Source organism: Hippocampus comes, unplaced genomic scaffold, assembly GCF_001891065.2.
Source record: "Hippocampus comes isolate QL1 unplaced genomic scaffold, H_comes_QL1_v1.1 scaffold94, whole genome shotgun sequence".
Classification (NCBI taxonomy): domain Eukaryota; kingdom Metazoa; phylum Chordata; class Actinopteri; order Syngnathiformes; family Syngnathidae; genus Hippocampus; species Hippocampus comes.
In genome coordinates this window covers 2,826,269-2,843,217 of record NW_017806059.1, presented here as the reverse complement: position 1 = coordinate 2,843,217, position 16,949 = coordinate 2,826,269, and the positions used below count along the sequence as shown (strand labels likewise).

At 43.3% G+C, this 16,949-nt stretch overlaps 1 protein-coding gene across 4 annotated transcripts in view; it reads left to right on the top strand.

Moving 5' to 3' along the window:
* The window catches only part of LOC109529633 (trafficking kinesin-binding protein 1-like), a 35,575-nt gene extending 19,820 nt beyond the window's left edge, over positions 1–15,755 (top strand). For 3 of the 4 annotated variants that reach the window (XM_019893004.1, XM_019893005.1, XM_019893003.1), the window contains 14 exons: positions 127–203; positions 976–1,092; positions 1,303–1,403; positions 2,107–2,215; positions 2,436–2,514; positions 2,635–2,765; positions 4,465–4,539; positions 6,035–6,172; positions 6,344–6,420; positions 6,510–6,749; positions 7,096–7,424; positions 8,964–9,395; positions 11,341–11,434; positions 12,964–15,755. In XM_019893004.1, coding sequence (XP_019748563.1) covers positions 127–203; positions 976–1,092; positions 1,303–1,403; positions 2,107–2,215; positions 2,436–2,514; positions 2,635–2,765; positions 4,465–4,539; positions 6,035–6,172; positions 6,344–6,420; positions 6,510–6,749; positions 7,096–7,424; positions 8,964–9,395; positions 11,341–11,434; positions 12,964–13,927 — 2,963 coding nt within the window. In that variant the 3' untranslated portion in view covers positions 13,928–15,755. Of the gene's footprint in view, positions 1–126; positions 204–975; positions 1,093–1,302; positions 1,404–2,106; positions 2,216–2,435; positions 2,515–2,634; positions 2,766–4,464; positions 4,540–6,034; positions 6,173–6,343; positions 6,421–6,509; positions 6,750–7,095; positions 7,425–8,963; positions 9,396–11,340; positions 11,435–11,560; positions 12,405–12,963 lie in introns of those variants that run through there. The other variant, XM_019893006.1, reaches the window with a different exon arrangement.
* The last annotated feature ends 1,194 nt before the right edge of the window (positions 15,756–16,949 follow it).

The following is a 16,949-nucleotide window of genomic DNA, read 5'->3' as shown; positions in this document are numbered from 1 at the left end:
TAATTATCGATGGAATTATGTACTTGACATTTTTTTTTTCATGAATCTGTTATTCTCAATGATATCAGTGAAGTGTGGGAGTGGTTTACATTTAAAGTGCAAGTAAACCGTGTCTTGTTTGTGCAGTGCTGTGTGCTGATAGAGTTGGACAGATGACAAAGACCTACAGTGACATTGACGCCGTCACTCGACTGCTGGAAGAGGTGAGAAACTTTCACTCGTTTAATATTCAAATCAAGCGGATGCACATCAGCGACTCGTTCATCAACAGGTTGAAAAGGATGAGAATGCAAATGGCTTGATGTGTATGGATGTTAAAATGTCTTTAAATGAACAGCGTTTCAGACATCAACAAAAAGTTACATTTTTCTGAAGGGTTATTTTAAGAACCTACGGTAATTGATGTTTTGCTTTGTCTCTTAGAGAGATTTATCATCCATTTGATAGCCATCTTATTAATGATTAAGCCAAGGAGTGTTGCATAACTGCAAAATGAGTGTTGACAATTATGTTGTTTTATTAGCTGCTCTATCATTGTCATTTAGTATTTTTTTTTTCTGAAAGAAAATTATCATAGGGGAGGCACGGCGATCCACCAGTTATGATGTCCTCCTCACACTTCAGAGGTCTTGGGTTCAAATGTGGGTTTTCAGCCTCCCTGTGTGGAGTTTGCATGTTCGTTCCAAAAACATGCACGGTCGGTTTTTTAAACACCCTAAATTGTCCCTAGGTGTGATTGTGAACTTGCCTGGTTATTCGTCTTATGTGTGCCCTGCAATTGGCTAGCAACCAGTTCAGGGTCTACCCCACCTAATGCCCAAAGACTACTGGGATAGGCATGAGCACACCCACGACCCTCGTGAGGATGAGCGGTTTCAAAAATGAATGACTGAAAAAAAATTATCTCATTGTCCAAGCTTTTTTTTGGTGGCTTATACTGGAGCTCTTTGTTGTTTCCTAATGGATCCTGTGCAGAAAGAGCGTGACTTGGAATTAGCAGCTCGCATTGGTCAGTCGCTCCTCAAGAAAAACAAGGCCCTGAGTGAGAGAAACGAACTCCTGGAGGAACAAGTTGAGCACATACGAGAGGAGGTGGGAGTGTGATCTTACAATGTTTATGGCTTCTTGATCGTGATCAGCATACTTGTCATTCTCAACTCAATTTCCATACAATGCCTTCAAACTATGAAAATAGTCCTTGATCAAAGGATATTCTTCAGCATCAGATCGCAATGGTGGGATGTTCCAACACACAACCATTATTAGTGGGGGTTTTTTTCTCTCTTACTTTGACACAACTAGGTATCCCAGTTACGCCATGACGTTTCCATGAAAGATGAGCTTTTGCAGTTCTATACCAACGCTGCTGAGGAAAGCGAGGGCGAGTCGATCACTTCCACACCGTGAGTCTCACTTCATTTTTTTGCCTTTTCTCTGCTCATCTTCCATCTTGTCTCATTGTGTCTTCCTCTTCACATACAATTTTGCCATGAAGTTATAGTGTAACAAAATGAAAGAAATACATATTTGATGAAAAAAATTGATTGGGGTTGGGGAGGGGGGGTGTTTTGTTTGGACGGTTTAGACTGGTGTCAAACTGAGAAGGGGTTTTTCAGCTTTTTTTTTCTCTCTCAAGCAAAAGTTGGCAACTCCTATCAGTGTGATGCAGCACAATCCCACACCGCTACAAAATACAACCACGTTTCATTCCAGCTCGGTTTTATTTCTGTACCTGTAAAACTAATTCACAACCAGATTTATGTCAAGGTGTTTTCCATTTGGAAATATCCCGGACAAACTTCCCACCAAAAATTAACCATAATAAATATATTATAGTGTACTGTCTAAACTGTATCTTCAATCTACAAAATATCTTTTCAGAGGTCAAATTGTCAATGTCAAATGTTCTGTAAAGACATTTGTTACAGTCACAGTTGTTGTAAAAGTGCTATCTAAATAAGGATGTATTGTATTGTTGACATCTCAATTCGTTTCGTCTCATTACATGATGACTTTGTACCTAACTCAGAGGGGGGGCAGTTAGTGTATCATATTTACACTGTTAGTAATCAGTGTGTGTGTATGTGTATGCATGTGTTTAAATAGTGTCCGACCCAGTGAGAACAATGTGTCAACGCCAACTTTTTTCCCCCTGGACTCCTTGCAGAAGAAACTGAAAGATCTAGAAGAAGAAAATAAATCTCTTCGCTCTGAGGTTCGTACACACTCACTGATGTTATGCACAACATTTGTGTAACGTCATCTTAACTTGTCTACTCTAAGTAAGGTTATGCACAAAGTATGTCTTGTGTGACTTGAATGAACAAAGTCAGGCAGAAGGCTCAGGTTTGCTCGGGAGACTCTTAGCGTGCTTTCCTTAAGACGTCTTCCCTCTAGTGTTCAGTCTAAGTTATCAGTTCGAATGTCTGCTCCAGGCCAGTCACTTGGAGACAGAAACCCTCTGCTATGAAGAAAAAGAACAACAGTTGGTCAATGACTGTGTCAAAGAACTTCGTGAGTATTTAAGCACCTTGACTCATTATTATGTTGACTGTTTTGTGAAAGTGCTGCTAACCACTGTGCCACGTTGTCTGCAGTGTAGTCCTCTTAATGAACACCCTCTGATGTGCCCAGGTGCTGCCAATCTGCAAATATCCTCTCTGGCTGAAGAGCTGGCGAGAAAGTCTGAGGATGCGTCCCGACAGCAAGAGGAGATCACTCATCTTCTCTCCCAGATAGTAGACCTCCAGAAAAAGGCCAAAATGGTGTTTATTCCCCTATTGTATTTTGCCAGCATGTTTTATTTGTATTTATATCATTTATACATGTTATGAAACCAATTCCAATGAAGTTGGGACTTTGTGTCAAACAAAACAAATAAAAACAGAATACAATGGTTTGCGAATAATGTTCGACCTACAATACACTACAAAGACAAGATATTTACTGTTCACTCTGATAAACTGATTGTATTTGGCAAATAATTATTAACTTTGAGTTTTATGGCTGCAACACGTTCCAGAAAACCTGGGACTGGTGGCAAACGGACATCAAAAACCTGTTTGGAACATCCCTCAGGTGAACAGTTTCACTGGGAACAGGTGTTTCCCACGACTGGGTATAACAGGAGCTTCCCTGAATTGCTCAGTCTTTCACAAGCAAAGACGAGGCAAGGTTCACGCCTTTGTGAAGAACTGCTTGAGAAAATAGTCGAACAGTTTAAGGATAAGTTCGTCAACATACAGTTACAAGGAATTTGGGGATTTCATCATCTACGGTTCATAATATTATCAAAACATTCAGAGAATCTGATGCAATCCCTGCATGTCAGCTGCACGGCGGAAAACCGACATTGAATGCCCGTGACCTTCGATCCCTCAGGCGGCACTGCACCAAAAAGCGACAACGCGTAAAGGATATCACCACATGGATCAGAAACACTTCAGAAAACCGATGTCAGTAAATACAGTTGTGCGCTAAATCCCTAAGTGCAAAAATTAATTTTACTATGCAAAGCAAAAGCCATTTATCAAAAACACAGAAATACTGCCGGCTCCGATGGGCCCCATCTAAGACTGATGCAAAGTGGGAAAAGAGTCCACATTACAAATTATTTTTGGACATTGTGGATGGGCACTGCACCAAAAAGCGACAACGCGTAAAGGATATGTGGATGTCCTGCCCTTCGGGCCAAAGAGGAAGGAGAAAAACGCCCAAACTGTTATGGATGCAAAGTTCAAAGGTCAGCATCTGTGATGGAATGGGGCTGTTCATGCCACAGGCATGGGTAACTTACACAGATGTGAAGGCACTATTAATGCTAAAAGTTGCATACGGGTTTTGGAGAAACATATGGTGCCATCCAACCAGTCTTTTTTGTGGATGTTTCTCTTTATTTCAGCAAGACAATGCCAAAACCACATTCTGCATGTGTTACAAGAGCGTGGCTTTGTAGTAAAAGAGGATGTGGTAAATTAATATGGGTACTATACTGGCCTGCATGCAGTCCAGACCTGTCTCCCATTGAAAATGTGTGGCGCATTATGAAGCATAAAATACGATATCACAGATCCCGGACTGTTGAACAGCTGAAACTTTACATCAAGAAAGAATGGGAAAGAATTCCACCTACAAAGCTTCAAAAATTAGTTTCCTCAGTTCTCAAATGTTTATTGAATGCTGTTGAAAGAAAAAGTGATGTAACACAGTGGGAAACCTGACCCTGTCCCAGCTTTTTGGAATGTGCTGGAGCCATAAAAGTGGAAGTTAACAATGATTCGCGAAAAACATTCAAGTTTATCAGTTTGAACATGAAATATCTTGTCTTTGTGTGTTCAATTAAATATAGGTTAGCATGATTTGCAAATCATTGTGTTCTGTTTTTATTTATGTTTAACACAACGTCCCAACTTCATTGAAATTGGCTTTGTATTTACCAGGGCATTTTGTTATTATTTTTTGCAGTACACTGTGGAGAATGAAGAACTCACACAGCACCTTGGAGCTGCCAAAGACGCTCAGCGGCAACTCACTGCTGAGGTAAATTTACATTTTCCACATTAGCAACCTCCTCGAATAAACAAATTTTAAGCTAAAAATCCACTCACTGGGTTATGGCATTAGGTGCAGAGTGACTATCTAATGTGATACTGGAAGTCGTTTAAGACCGGCTCACGTAGATAATCAAGAGTAACTTTCACTACGATGGAGTACACTAAGTTGTTTAACTCGACTTGGGACAAGTGGCTGCCATCTTTGGGGACTTTTTTTTAGAAAAAACAAAACATGAAAAGAGCACTTAAAACACCTCTGAAATCCCCCAAAACAAATACATTCAGGAAAAAACAATTGATGATTGAAGTATTTGGCCTATTCTATTGCCCATGCTGCTCTTCTCATGAATAATGTTCCAGTTGTACTTAAGTTGGAAGTCTTTGAATTTGCTTGACGTGGAGTTTTGAGGCAAGTGATGGATGCCGTTTGAAATGTGTAATTTCGATGCGTCAGCTTTGATAACCCCATGGAATGTTGGCCGGGACCATCTTATCAGTGTATATTTTTAACCCAAACTTGTCAGCCAATTAGGGAAGGGGTTCCCTGAGTAACAGACCAAATAAAAGGGTCCACGAGTTATATTGAGAAATTATCAAGTTCGGCGATGTCACACACAAAAAAAAATGTTCCCCCAAAAATCACATTTTTCTGACACAATAATCTCAATTTCCAGTGGCTATTCCACTCTCACTCAGCATTCTGAGAGTTTACTATTTTTGGGAAATGTTGTTGCAATGCTATTCTAACACTCAGTGGGTGGCGGTGAGTCTTGGACCTGGGCCTTCAGTGGGTATTTAGTGATTTAATCTACCTCTGAATAATGCCGTAACGTCACAATATTTACCCCGCCCCCACCCCCGCCCCTCAAAAAACACTATATAACTATGGCTACATTCACACCTGAGGGCCTGTTACTGCACTGTTCCTAAAAACACCTTTGCAGATCCACAGGTGATTATCCGTATAGTCTCCCTTCCAAGCACGCATGGAAAAGAAAGAGGCCAATGTGTAAGCGTTTCGCATATTGGAGGACATCACCAAAAGAGAGAAAAAAAAAAAACTGTTACCTTTGTCTTCCAATACATCACCACAAGATCCAAACCTCTACAGTGCAACATTGAACTTCACAATCAAATGTTTTTTTCATCAATGTGAAAACTTTAAATAAATAAACATTGTAGTCACCACAGATGATAATGCAGAAGCTCCCACCTGTCTGTGTAGGCTAAGTCGGTCACTCATACAGTATATAAGTACTCTGAAATAAATGTTGTTCATAACTGTCCTAAGATTATACTAGTGAACCTATTAAATAATCTGCTGAGTACACTTAGACTTGCAGTGGAGTTGCCCCCTCTGTACCACGAGAATAAAGTGCAGGAAGTAAACACATTTCTTATCAGAATATCCTTTGTCTTGGCTGTGTTTTTGACTTTCTTAGCGTTACATTTCCTTTGACTTTCCTTTGCCTTTCTACTAGTTGCGTGAGTTGCAGGACAAGTATGCGGAATGCATGGAGATGCTACATGAGGCTCAAGAGGAGCTGAAAAACCTGAGAAATAAAGCTGTTTCATCAAACACACAGAGGCGTTTCCATTCTCTGGGCTTGTTCCCAATGGTGAGCAGGCTGAAGTAAAATCGAATAGTGAGAAGAGAATGTAGCTAATTTTAATTATATTAATTTTAGGTATTATGTTCATGTGAGCTTTGAAGTAGCGTAGCACAATATAAACTGCGTATGTCTCCTGTATTCAGACATTAACAATTTGCTTCTTTTTTTTTTTTCTAGGACTCTCTGGCAGCAGAAATTGAGGGCACCATGCGGAAAGAACTGCAGATGGATGACCCAGATGTTGAGGAGCTAAGGTACAATTAGAAACCTAGTTTGCCTCAAAGGCTAGCCGTAATTTGTTGTTTCATCCATTTTTTTTCCCCCCATGTGGTCTTCGCATTAGACTGCAGCCAAAGCGTGTTTTCCAGACCGTGAAAAACCTCAACCTCATGCGTCAGCAGCGTTCGTCGCTTGCCCCCTCTCCACTCAACATCCCAGGTTCCAATCAGTCATCATGTATCACTTCGGGCCGCTCCAGCAGGGTGGGCACACCTCGCTCCAACTCCATGTACAGCGGCGAAACAGGAAGTGGAATAATGCTGGACAACAGAAGTAGCTGCATCCTGGAGACCCCAGATAACGGGTACTAATTATTTAATGTAGAGGAAATGTGTAAATGACTCTTAATTTACTTTCTTTTTTTTTTTTTTAATCCATAAAATGTGCATAAGTCATGTTCCTGTCAATGTCACAATAGCCCTAGGCCAGCATCAAAATAGAATTGTCTTAGAGGATCAAAATTGTCAAACTAAAGAAATATTTCAATGCAGTCTACAGAGTTATGCCAGAAGCTCGTAAAAAAAAAATGTGCGAGTCCTCTGACAAATTTAGTGTAGATGTGATTATGCATTGCAGTTTTGTGATACTGTACCTTTCTGTCTCATTGTGATGACAAGCTTTATTGATGAGAACGTTGTCTGTCGGTCCAGGTCAGAGGACTCAAACAAGCGGCCCCCTGGCACTCCAGGGACCCCTGGCAGTCGGGACCTGGAGACAGCCTTGCGGCGTCTGTCTCTACGCCGCGACAACTACCTCTCAGAAAAACGTTTCTTTGAAGAGGAGAGGGAGAGGAAGTTGGCCTACCTGGCCAAAGAGGAGGAAAAAGGGGGCAGCGAATGTAGCGGAGGCCCTGGGACACCGACGGAGAGCCTGTTCTCGCTCTGCTCGCATCCGTCCTTGGGGAGCATGTGGTCAGGATACTCTTTCACCGCCAGATCCTACCTCCCGGAGAAGCTGCAGATTGTAAAGCCGCTAGAAGGTGATTATTGTTCTCAGAGCCACAATCCCTTTAATCCGCCACACGATGACAAAGACAATCCAATTCCCTTACGCAATGAAAATGCTCAAAAATCCCCACAGGATCCCATCAAACCAAGTCACAATCAGACGCAAAATGGAAGTCAAAATCAGAGCCTTTTTGATGGTCAATATCTGATTTTACGTTCCCATCGGCATTCCCAAATGTGTCTGAGTGCCCCAAACTTGCAACGGAGCTCGAATGCGATGGAGCTCAGCCTTCAGCCGAGCTTACAGTTCCCCCCTCAACCTCCTCCGGCTGCAGTCACAGGTCTGCTGGAGGTGTTGGAAGCACGAGAAGGCAGTTTGACTCTGCAGCATTCCTTTTACTTCAGGCACACACAACCACACTGTTGGTTTGAAATATGAGCATGCAATCACAGCGTGTTAACATTTAACGGATTCCAAGACTATTTTCAGAACGCTAAAATTCGCATTGTGGATTCATTCGTTCGTAAACACCAACTCAGACAACATCCACTACAAATGTTTTTGTATGGGCTATTTGTTTAGTTTGTGCTACAGTGCCTTTTTAAACTATACTGGTGGATGTTTGGAAAATAGAGGCATTCACCAATTTGAAAGCTTGACTTTTCAAATTGCTGCCTCGTGTGCATTGTCAGTCATGTGGCGCCATCTCGTGTCTGATGTCATTTATTTCTCAACATGTCCAAGCAAAACGAGTACCTCTCATTTGCACTGACAAAGAAATACAAATACAAAAAAAGCAGAGCACACTGAATTGTGCAGTTTGTTGTGTGCTTTAGCCTTAAATGCACAAGTGTTTGAAAAATGTTAGATCGACGAGTGCCCTTCTTTGCACTCTGTCATTTTCACTCCACTATTCTCATTTCTTTCCTTCGTTTAAGTTGTGTCCTTGCATTTCCCATTTCTCTTCTGCTAAGCTATTTTCTTTGTGAAAGACTTGAATAAAATTCTTCTCATTTTGTTCCTTTCCTTTCCTGTCTTTCCTTTTGTGACGTTATTTTGTATGGTAACACCTCTTGCATGTTTGCCACAGGTGCAAATGCATCCACACTATACAAACTGTAAAAACAAAAACTCTGCTGGGATAGAGCTGGTCCTTCACGCAACATATGTATGTCTGGATGTGGACTTAAAAGTACTTTCCACACATGTAAATACAACTCGACATTTAGTTCGGCCGAATTGTATACATCTACCTATATTAAATGTGCACTCCTGCTTGATCTATATATTTACATTTGAAGTATATATTGTAGCCTGGATTGATACGAACAAACAGCAGTGATTGTTTGATTTTCATTACTCTCAACAATGTTTTGATAGCTTTGATGTTTCACTGAATTTATCTTTGAATTTTGATATTTAAAAAATGAGTACAAGTTTTCAAAATGTCTATCCTCGGCACGAAAAGGTGAGATCAGCAGGGGAAAGTTCTTGTTGAATAATCGATTGTTTGCAAAGAAATGATGCAGATGACAAATGTAACTTTTTCCTTGTCATTTCGAACCCCCAGGTTCTGCTACACTCTATGCATGGCAGCAGTTGGCTCAACCCCACATGGGCGCTCTGCTGGATGATCGGCCCGGCGTGGTCACAAAGGGCTTCCGCACTTTATCGCATGAGCAGGACGAGGCGGATGGCTGGCAACTGGACCAGCCGGAGGAGGACGATGTCTCAAGTGACTCATGTGCAGTCTTGTCGGGAGACAGCCTTTTGGACCCTTTGTTCTCCAGTTCTTCACTTTCCATCTGCTGCAGCAGAAATGGCGCCACTGATGCCAGTAGCCACTCAGAAACCCTGCGTGGTGAAAGAGCAGGGACAATCGAGGAAATTCAACCAAAAGAAGCGACTCCAAGTCCACCCCCGTCTTCCTCTACGCCATGTTCCGCTGAAGTCAACGGACTTGTGGACGTCACGGAACTCAGCACATTGGACCACTTGCCTGGTGAGGTGGCCTCTTAGCTGCCGTTGCAGCGACTCACCCCATCCCCACCCTGGAGCTTGGGGTTGTCGTCGGGGTAGTGGGCGGGAGGGGAGCATTCAGGGAACAGCGGACACCTCAACATCCCAGTGTGACACCCCCGTCTTGCATGGTCACCCTCATCTGCACACATTGACACATTTGTTCATCCCACCTGCAGTGCCAGGATGTCCTGCCATCGAACGCCATCAAAACAGAGTACTTTTATGTTTTATTCTATATTTATTCACTTTAAAAAACCCTTCATTCTTCTCACATTCTCCTTCCCGTTGCAATGCTTTATTTTCATTTCAAGCGGATGCCACTACGCTCACTGGTGACAGCATTGGGTGTACTGTTAAAATTTAACGAGCTGCATCGCAAATGTGCCCGTTTAAAAAGAGAATTTGGTTGTTTAGTGGTGCGCTTCGTCACAGTTTAAAATATTTTAATTGAGATGAATAAACGCAATAGAATATCTCTGCACACTGCAAACACAATAATGCCCATATTCTTCAATTGCTACATTTCTGAATGCGGATCTTTGAAAAGCACACAGTTTCATTTCTAGATCTCATTAGTTTTTTTAGCTGCACAGAATGACGTGACCAGTGAATGTACGTTTCCTTCTTTTTCAAAACAAATCTCGAATGTGAAACGCCAAGGTGTCCTTTGTGTGTCCGAATGTCAAAGCAACTCGCTTGTGAACGGTCTGAGCACACAGACACTGCTCAGGGTCGTGTGAGCTCACATATCAGGTGTTATTATAATGCAGCTGTCCAAGTCACATGGAGGCACGACACTCTTCACCGGTTAATATTGGAGTTGACCTTGTGACTTTGCTCTGCGGCTTACCTCCCAGCACAAGCACAGTGCTTGTTCTGATTCCAAACGCAGCGACACCTTTGCTTTGCCCCACACCTTGCAAAATTCCCTCACAGAAAATGTTCCTATTTCCATCGTTCTCCTCTATCCCGTCACCGTATTAGTATATGTCTTTCATCCCCATGGTGGTTTTTCTTTATGCATTCATTAATGGCATTATGAAGTGTACGCTGCTATTTGTTTTATGACAGGGGTGCCCAAACCTTTTTTTTACCGAAGATCTACTTTTCGATCAACCAACCTCCTGCGAACGACCCGTTACTGCGCACAAGTACACACGCACGCCATGATGAGCAACAGCCTGACGCTGAGGCATTCGACGCACTTTTGCAGCCTATTAACGATCGTAGCTTACGCGTACAATTTAAAACGCTTCTCTCGGCCCTCCAGATTCCCATTCTTTGCCCGTCCCCTCGGTGAATTGTACAAAACAAACTCTGACTGTGAATAATGACAACGATAAAAGATATAGCGCAACAACTCTGTTCACAAGCTGCAACTGCAGACTGCTGAGCGCTAACAACTTCCGGTGACGCAGTCACACGCCACCGTAGGTTAAAGATGACCCGCTTTATTTTAGGTTTTTTTTTTTTTGAAAGTGAGACTGATAAAATGATTAGGGTGCAGTGTGCATTAACACAAAAATATATTACTAACATGCACAGAGACACAAATGTTTTGTTTTGGTTTTTTTTTTTTCCTCTACACCCCTCGGATCGACTTGGGACCAGTCCGCGATCTACTGGTCGATCATGATCGACGTAATGGGCACCCCTGTTTGATGATATAATTTTTATTTAGTACGGGAACTACAACGAAAATGGAATCAATACAATTCCAAGAGCTCCTGTTTAAAAATCTGACCTTGGTGACACAAATGCTGCTGCTTTGGTTTGGGTTTCTGCTATGGATGTTGGGCTTTTTTCCCCCTTCAAGTTCGTGTACTCTGTTGGTGCTTGCACTATTCATGTCGATTCGTTTGCATGCGAACAACCTGCTCATCGATTCAACCGCAGCCCCTTCTTTCCTCTTTCCTTTCATTTAGTCAACTTCCCAGGGAAGTGTCTGTCCCACACGAGCTCCACCTACACGTTCACCACCTGCAGGATTCTCCATCCCTCTGATCAGCTGACCTCAAGGTAAAACAGAAGCTAAATTACTTGAAAGTGTGTCGTAATTCATGTAATGATGGTGCCTCTCTACCTAATTCCCAAAGCCGTAATCTCGTTTTTACCTTGTCTCTGTGATTTTATTGGCCTTGGCAGATCATGTGTTGAGGACGAGGAAGTGGAGTTGTATCATATGATTGTCGTGGCTGGCGTAGAGCAGACCCAATGACTGCACCCACTGGGTTGCATGTGGGTGAGGGAAGGCATGGGAGTGTGTTGCTGTGCCACTGCCCTCTTGAGACAAATCGAAAATGAAGGCTGACGACAACTCAAAATGTCTTGAAGACCCAAATCGAGTTTGCGTTCGTCTTCCGACTGCACATCTGAACTGAATTTGCCTCAAGAGCTGTCAGCAGTTAACCGTAGATAACTAACAAATGATTTGAGGTCATGAACCCAGTCACCGATCACATCGAACTGCGTTATGATTTGAACGACGATAAATGTTCAAGTGATGGATACCAGTGATTGCACTGTTTTCATTGTTAATACAGCACTACCCAAAATTTTTAGACCACTTTTGGATATGTTGAAGTGGCTTATCTGCTTGTCCGTCCATCTTTTAGGTGGCATGCTATCGTGGCCATAAATGTTTGTCCCCACACTTTTGTCTGGACCATCACCTATTGTAAAAGGAAAGTTTGCCCTTGCCACATTTGCATGTTTCTATGTTTTTATCATGCTTTAGCCTTCGTACTATTGAATGTATTGGTCAAAAATGATTGCAATGAAAAATGTCCTTTGGTTAACGATGCTCACGGTTGCCTCAACCCGATGCGCAATACAGGATAAGCAGGAAAATATAAGCTACTTTGTACTCGGGATTTACAATGTTCTGTTTCGGAATCAGGATATTATCTTTGGAGTTGTAAGAAGCTGCCTGCCCTGAAATAGTCATGTACCGACACCTGATTCAACACCTGTTAAAAGTTCAAAGGCTAAAATCTTTGTGCGTAATTAACGGACCTATCCATCCATCCACTTTCTTATCCGCTTACCCTCACAAGGGTCGCGGGCATGCGGGCAGTCTTATCCCAGCTGTCTTCGGGCAGTAGGCAGGGAACACCCTGAATTGGTTGCCAGCCACTCGCAGGGCACACGTACAGAAACAACCATTCGTGCTCACATGCGCATCGAGGAACAATTTAGAGCATGCAATCAACCTGCCATGCGTGTATTTGGAATGTGGGAGGAAACCGGAGTACCCGGAGAAAACCCACGCAGGCCCGGGGAGAACATGCAAACTCCACACGGGAAGGCCGAAGCTCTGGAAGCGAACTCTGGACTTCCGCACTGTGAAGCGGATGTGTTAACCAGTCTTCCACCGTGCCGCTCGTGATTAATGCACTGATTGCTAATTCCACATTGAGTTACATTTCCTCAATTTCAATGCCAAATATCAATCTAATGACTGTCTGTTTCTGTCCCTGCACCCCTACTACGATACATTCAAACACCTGTCTCCCTTCCACCATAATTTTTCACCCATCCGTTTACAGCTCTGCTCTGTCCTCGTGTCAGAGCAGCACATCATCTACTCCGGTCGTCTTCTCTGCCCCGCATACGCCCTCCTACACACCCTGCTGCACCCCTCGCCGCCTCTCCTTATCCCTCTCCCTTGTTGAATCCTCCACCAACCTTCGAGACTCCACTAAGACCACCAGCACCTCACTAGGGCTCGAACGCCTCCTGCTGCAGCATGGGATCTCCGCGTCGGCGTGTGACCCGAGCAGCCGGGACCGAGGTCCCGCGAGTGGAGAGCAGCCCACGTCCAGTGCTGCTGCCATGGGGGATGAAGACAGACTGATGAAGAAACGCCCTGACAGCCTGCTCCTCGCGCAGCTTTCCACTCCACCAAATTCCCCCCATTCTTGCTGCAAATCTGCCACCGCCTGTCCAGATTTTCAGTTCAGCCCCTCCGATGATGACCTGCCATATTTTGACACTTTCCTGGCCTCTAAGCCGGCACGCATCATCCTGAGGGAAGTGCTGAGTGAGGCCGAGAGGGAAGGAGGTGGCCAGACAGATGACGATGGTCAAACTGAGACGTTGAACCTGAGACTTGTGGAAAAACTGAAAGGCTTCCGTACCCTTCCGCATCACACCACTTCGTTGGCACCTGCAAGTACTCTGTTAGCCCCGTTTTGCTCTACTGGGCTCGGGAGCACTGCGCTGGGTCTGAATACAGGACTGAGGAGGAATCGAAGTTACCCTGCCATGGTAGGAGCCAGCATGGCCATGAAAGATCCAGGAGGTCCCCATACTGCTGACATCCTCACGCCACATTCAATGCAAAGCCCACAAACACAACCAGCAGTGCACATCCATGACATACGACAAACACAAATGAATCACACGGTCTTTGAAAAGACACCGGACGTTGTCTCATCACTACCCGCAAACCAGAGACAAGCCACCTCCAGCAAAACGCTGCGAGACTCAACTAGCAGTGGACAGTCATGATGAAATGACGAAATAAACATTATATTAAATACTTACATCTTGTAGTTCCGAAACCAGTATACCTTATGACAATATGGAGTCTGAAAGCCTGTCCGACCCGTATCGTTAATTTCCCTAACAATAGTCAGAGGACTGAATATCAAGCAAAAGAAATTGTGGCGACCGAACTAGTGCTGACCATCTCCTGTCTTTTGCTTTCAATAATGACGTTTCTTTCCCATGTTCACACTGCACATGATATTTCAAGACAAATCGTTTTTGATGAAAGACTTATGATCCGGCGAAGCTCAACCAAACGGTTTAATTCTTCCCATTGACCCGCTCACTTTGAACAATTGCACTCGTTCCGAAATGAAAGATTTCAATGTTCATCCTGGCCTGAATATGAATGACGTGGAGCACAGGTAAGACGAATTGTGCCAAGTTGGGACTTTTTGGCGAACCTAAAACGTTCTCGTTTAAGCGTACTAACACTCCAGCAGATCAAGTAACAAAGCAAAGTACTGGGATTCAGCTGCGACACTCGGGAATCCAAATACTTGCCTAAATGTCTGCAGTTGGATTTTATTCCGGAGAATCAGTCTCCCGTCACTGCACTGTAAATATGACACAAAGGCATTGAGATGGATTAATTTATTAAGAGCCCCACCCTGATTTATGTGTGCATTTGTACCTATTCTGCAATGTCAAATCATGTCATTTTTATATTCAGGCCATTTTGGTAGTTCTGAGCATATAATTGATGTCGCACTGCTGTACAAATACTAGACAGACAAACATTTATTTGCTGGGGGGCGGCGGCGATTGTACTAATGTGTGACTCATTGAAAACATCCAGGTTGGCTCTTTTAATGTGGGTGCTTTGCTATGATGAAATGTTCCGATGTGCCTAAACACGCATAACCTAGTTTTAATTTTTGACTGCCTTGCATCTTTACATTTAAAAAAAAAAGGTTTCAGAAGAATTAAAAAGATACCAAACAACTGCCCAAATGCATGGAAAGTGGTTACATCAAAGCGGAATGTGCCCCAATCACAATCTCTGCTTGTTGTACAACATGAATGGTGGGAACCGGAACACCCGACGAACATGATTTGGTGTGACACAACTGTAGCCATTACTGTATGTCTTTTGGTCAACCAGTTCAATATGTCGAGTGGTTTCTGTTGTTTGTTTTTAACTACGCCTCGAATGAATCGTGATGAAGCCATTTCTTTTTGTCCAAATGTTTTGGAATGTGTTCACGGGAATTCTGCAGTACGTCTGAAATGGACAAAGACCGACTGATCCAAGGCGTCCCCGCATGTCCTTGCAAACCATGGTATGAAAGTATAGGAAGTCACTGGTAGGAAAGTATCAAATTGTCTCATTTCTGATTGGATTGGTAAACAATGTTTTTCCCCTCACAGGTGAAAAATGAGGTTACACCGACGCACAGTCATAGCTCAGTCATACTCTCGAGCAAACGCTCCAAACTCAATTTTGTGTTGACTGATTCCAAAATGAAATAAGTTCTGTCTGTTGAATACTGCTTCAAAATATCACACTGGCAGCGTGTTTGTTTTGAAATCTCCAATAGGTTATGGCTAATTTACTCTGCCATCACTTTCCCATTTTAAAGTTACGGCATATTCGGGAACAATGTTAAAAATGTATGTCTCTGTGCATTTCTGATTGTATTCTTCTACTCATGTTAACTTAAAAAAATGTCTAAGTGTAAAGGAGTTCGTACATGATTGTTTTAAGAGCTAACTATTTTCAGGGATAGAGTGTTCTATTTTACAGAACTGTACTCTGGATTAAAAATAATAAAGAGTGAAATATAGGAAAAAAATGTCTATTTTCTTTGGAAAAGAATGGAGCTTGTTTTCATCTATCCATCCATCCATTTCCCGATCCGCTTTATCCTCGCAAGGGTCGCAGGGCGTGCTGGAGCCTATCCCGGCTGTCTTCGGGCAGTAGGCGGGGACACCCCGAACTGGTTGCCAGCCAATCGCAGGGCACACAGAGACAAACAACCATTCGTGCATGTTTTCCCAACCCTCCCTCTTGCAACACACCTGATTTAAATGAACAGGTTCAATATCAGGCTTCCGCAGATGTTGCTGATGATCTGATCATTATGATCAGCTGTGTTGCAACAGGGAGAGATGGAAAACATGCAGGCTAGCGGCCGTCCAGGACTGGGATTGCCCACTCTTGATTTAGAGTGTTCCATTAGCCTATCATGCATGTTTTTGGAACGTGGGAGGCAACCGGAGTACCCGGAGAAACCCCACGCAGGCACAGGGAGAACACGCAAACTCCACACAAAAAGGCCGGAGCCGGAATTGAACCCCGCACCTCTGCACTGTGCGGCCAAAGCGCTAACCAGTCAACCACCGGCCCGCCCACCTGTTTTCATGTAGCTGGATATCATACGGAAGATCTTACAATTATAAAAAATATATAGATACAACTGGCCTATTTTGGGCGCAGCGACTTGCTGGATCATAGTTGTAGTTTACATAGCACACGTGTAGCCAATGTATTGCAAAGTGCTCTCGTAATTTCTTTTGAGAACAATATTAGCCTCCCAACCCCACCCACGAAACGTTTTCGGCTAACTGTTTCATTTAATGTTATTTCTTTATCAACCAGCCATCCCTTTTCTGCACTTGTCCTTGTTGGGGTCACAGGTGAGCAGGAGGCTATCCCAGCTGACTTTTGGTGAGAGGCGGCGTCCAGCCTGGACTGGTCACCACAGCTATGCACAATTTCGAGTCTTTAATTAACCTTAGAACGGGGGTCGGCAACAAGCGGCTCCAGAGCCGCATGCGGCTCTTTAGCGACATCTAGTGGCTCCCTGGAGCTTTATAAAAAATGTTTGAAAATGGAAAAAGATTTTGATAGTAGGCTAATATAGCTCAAATAGATATAGATACATGTTGCAGCTCCAAAAAAGGAGAGCTGTGGTGTTGGTTTTTTAAAACGTACACTTTATTTATGCTTTTAACAGTCTCGACAAACACAAGACACGTC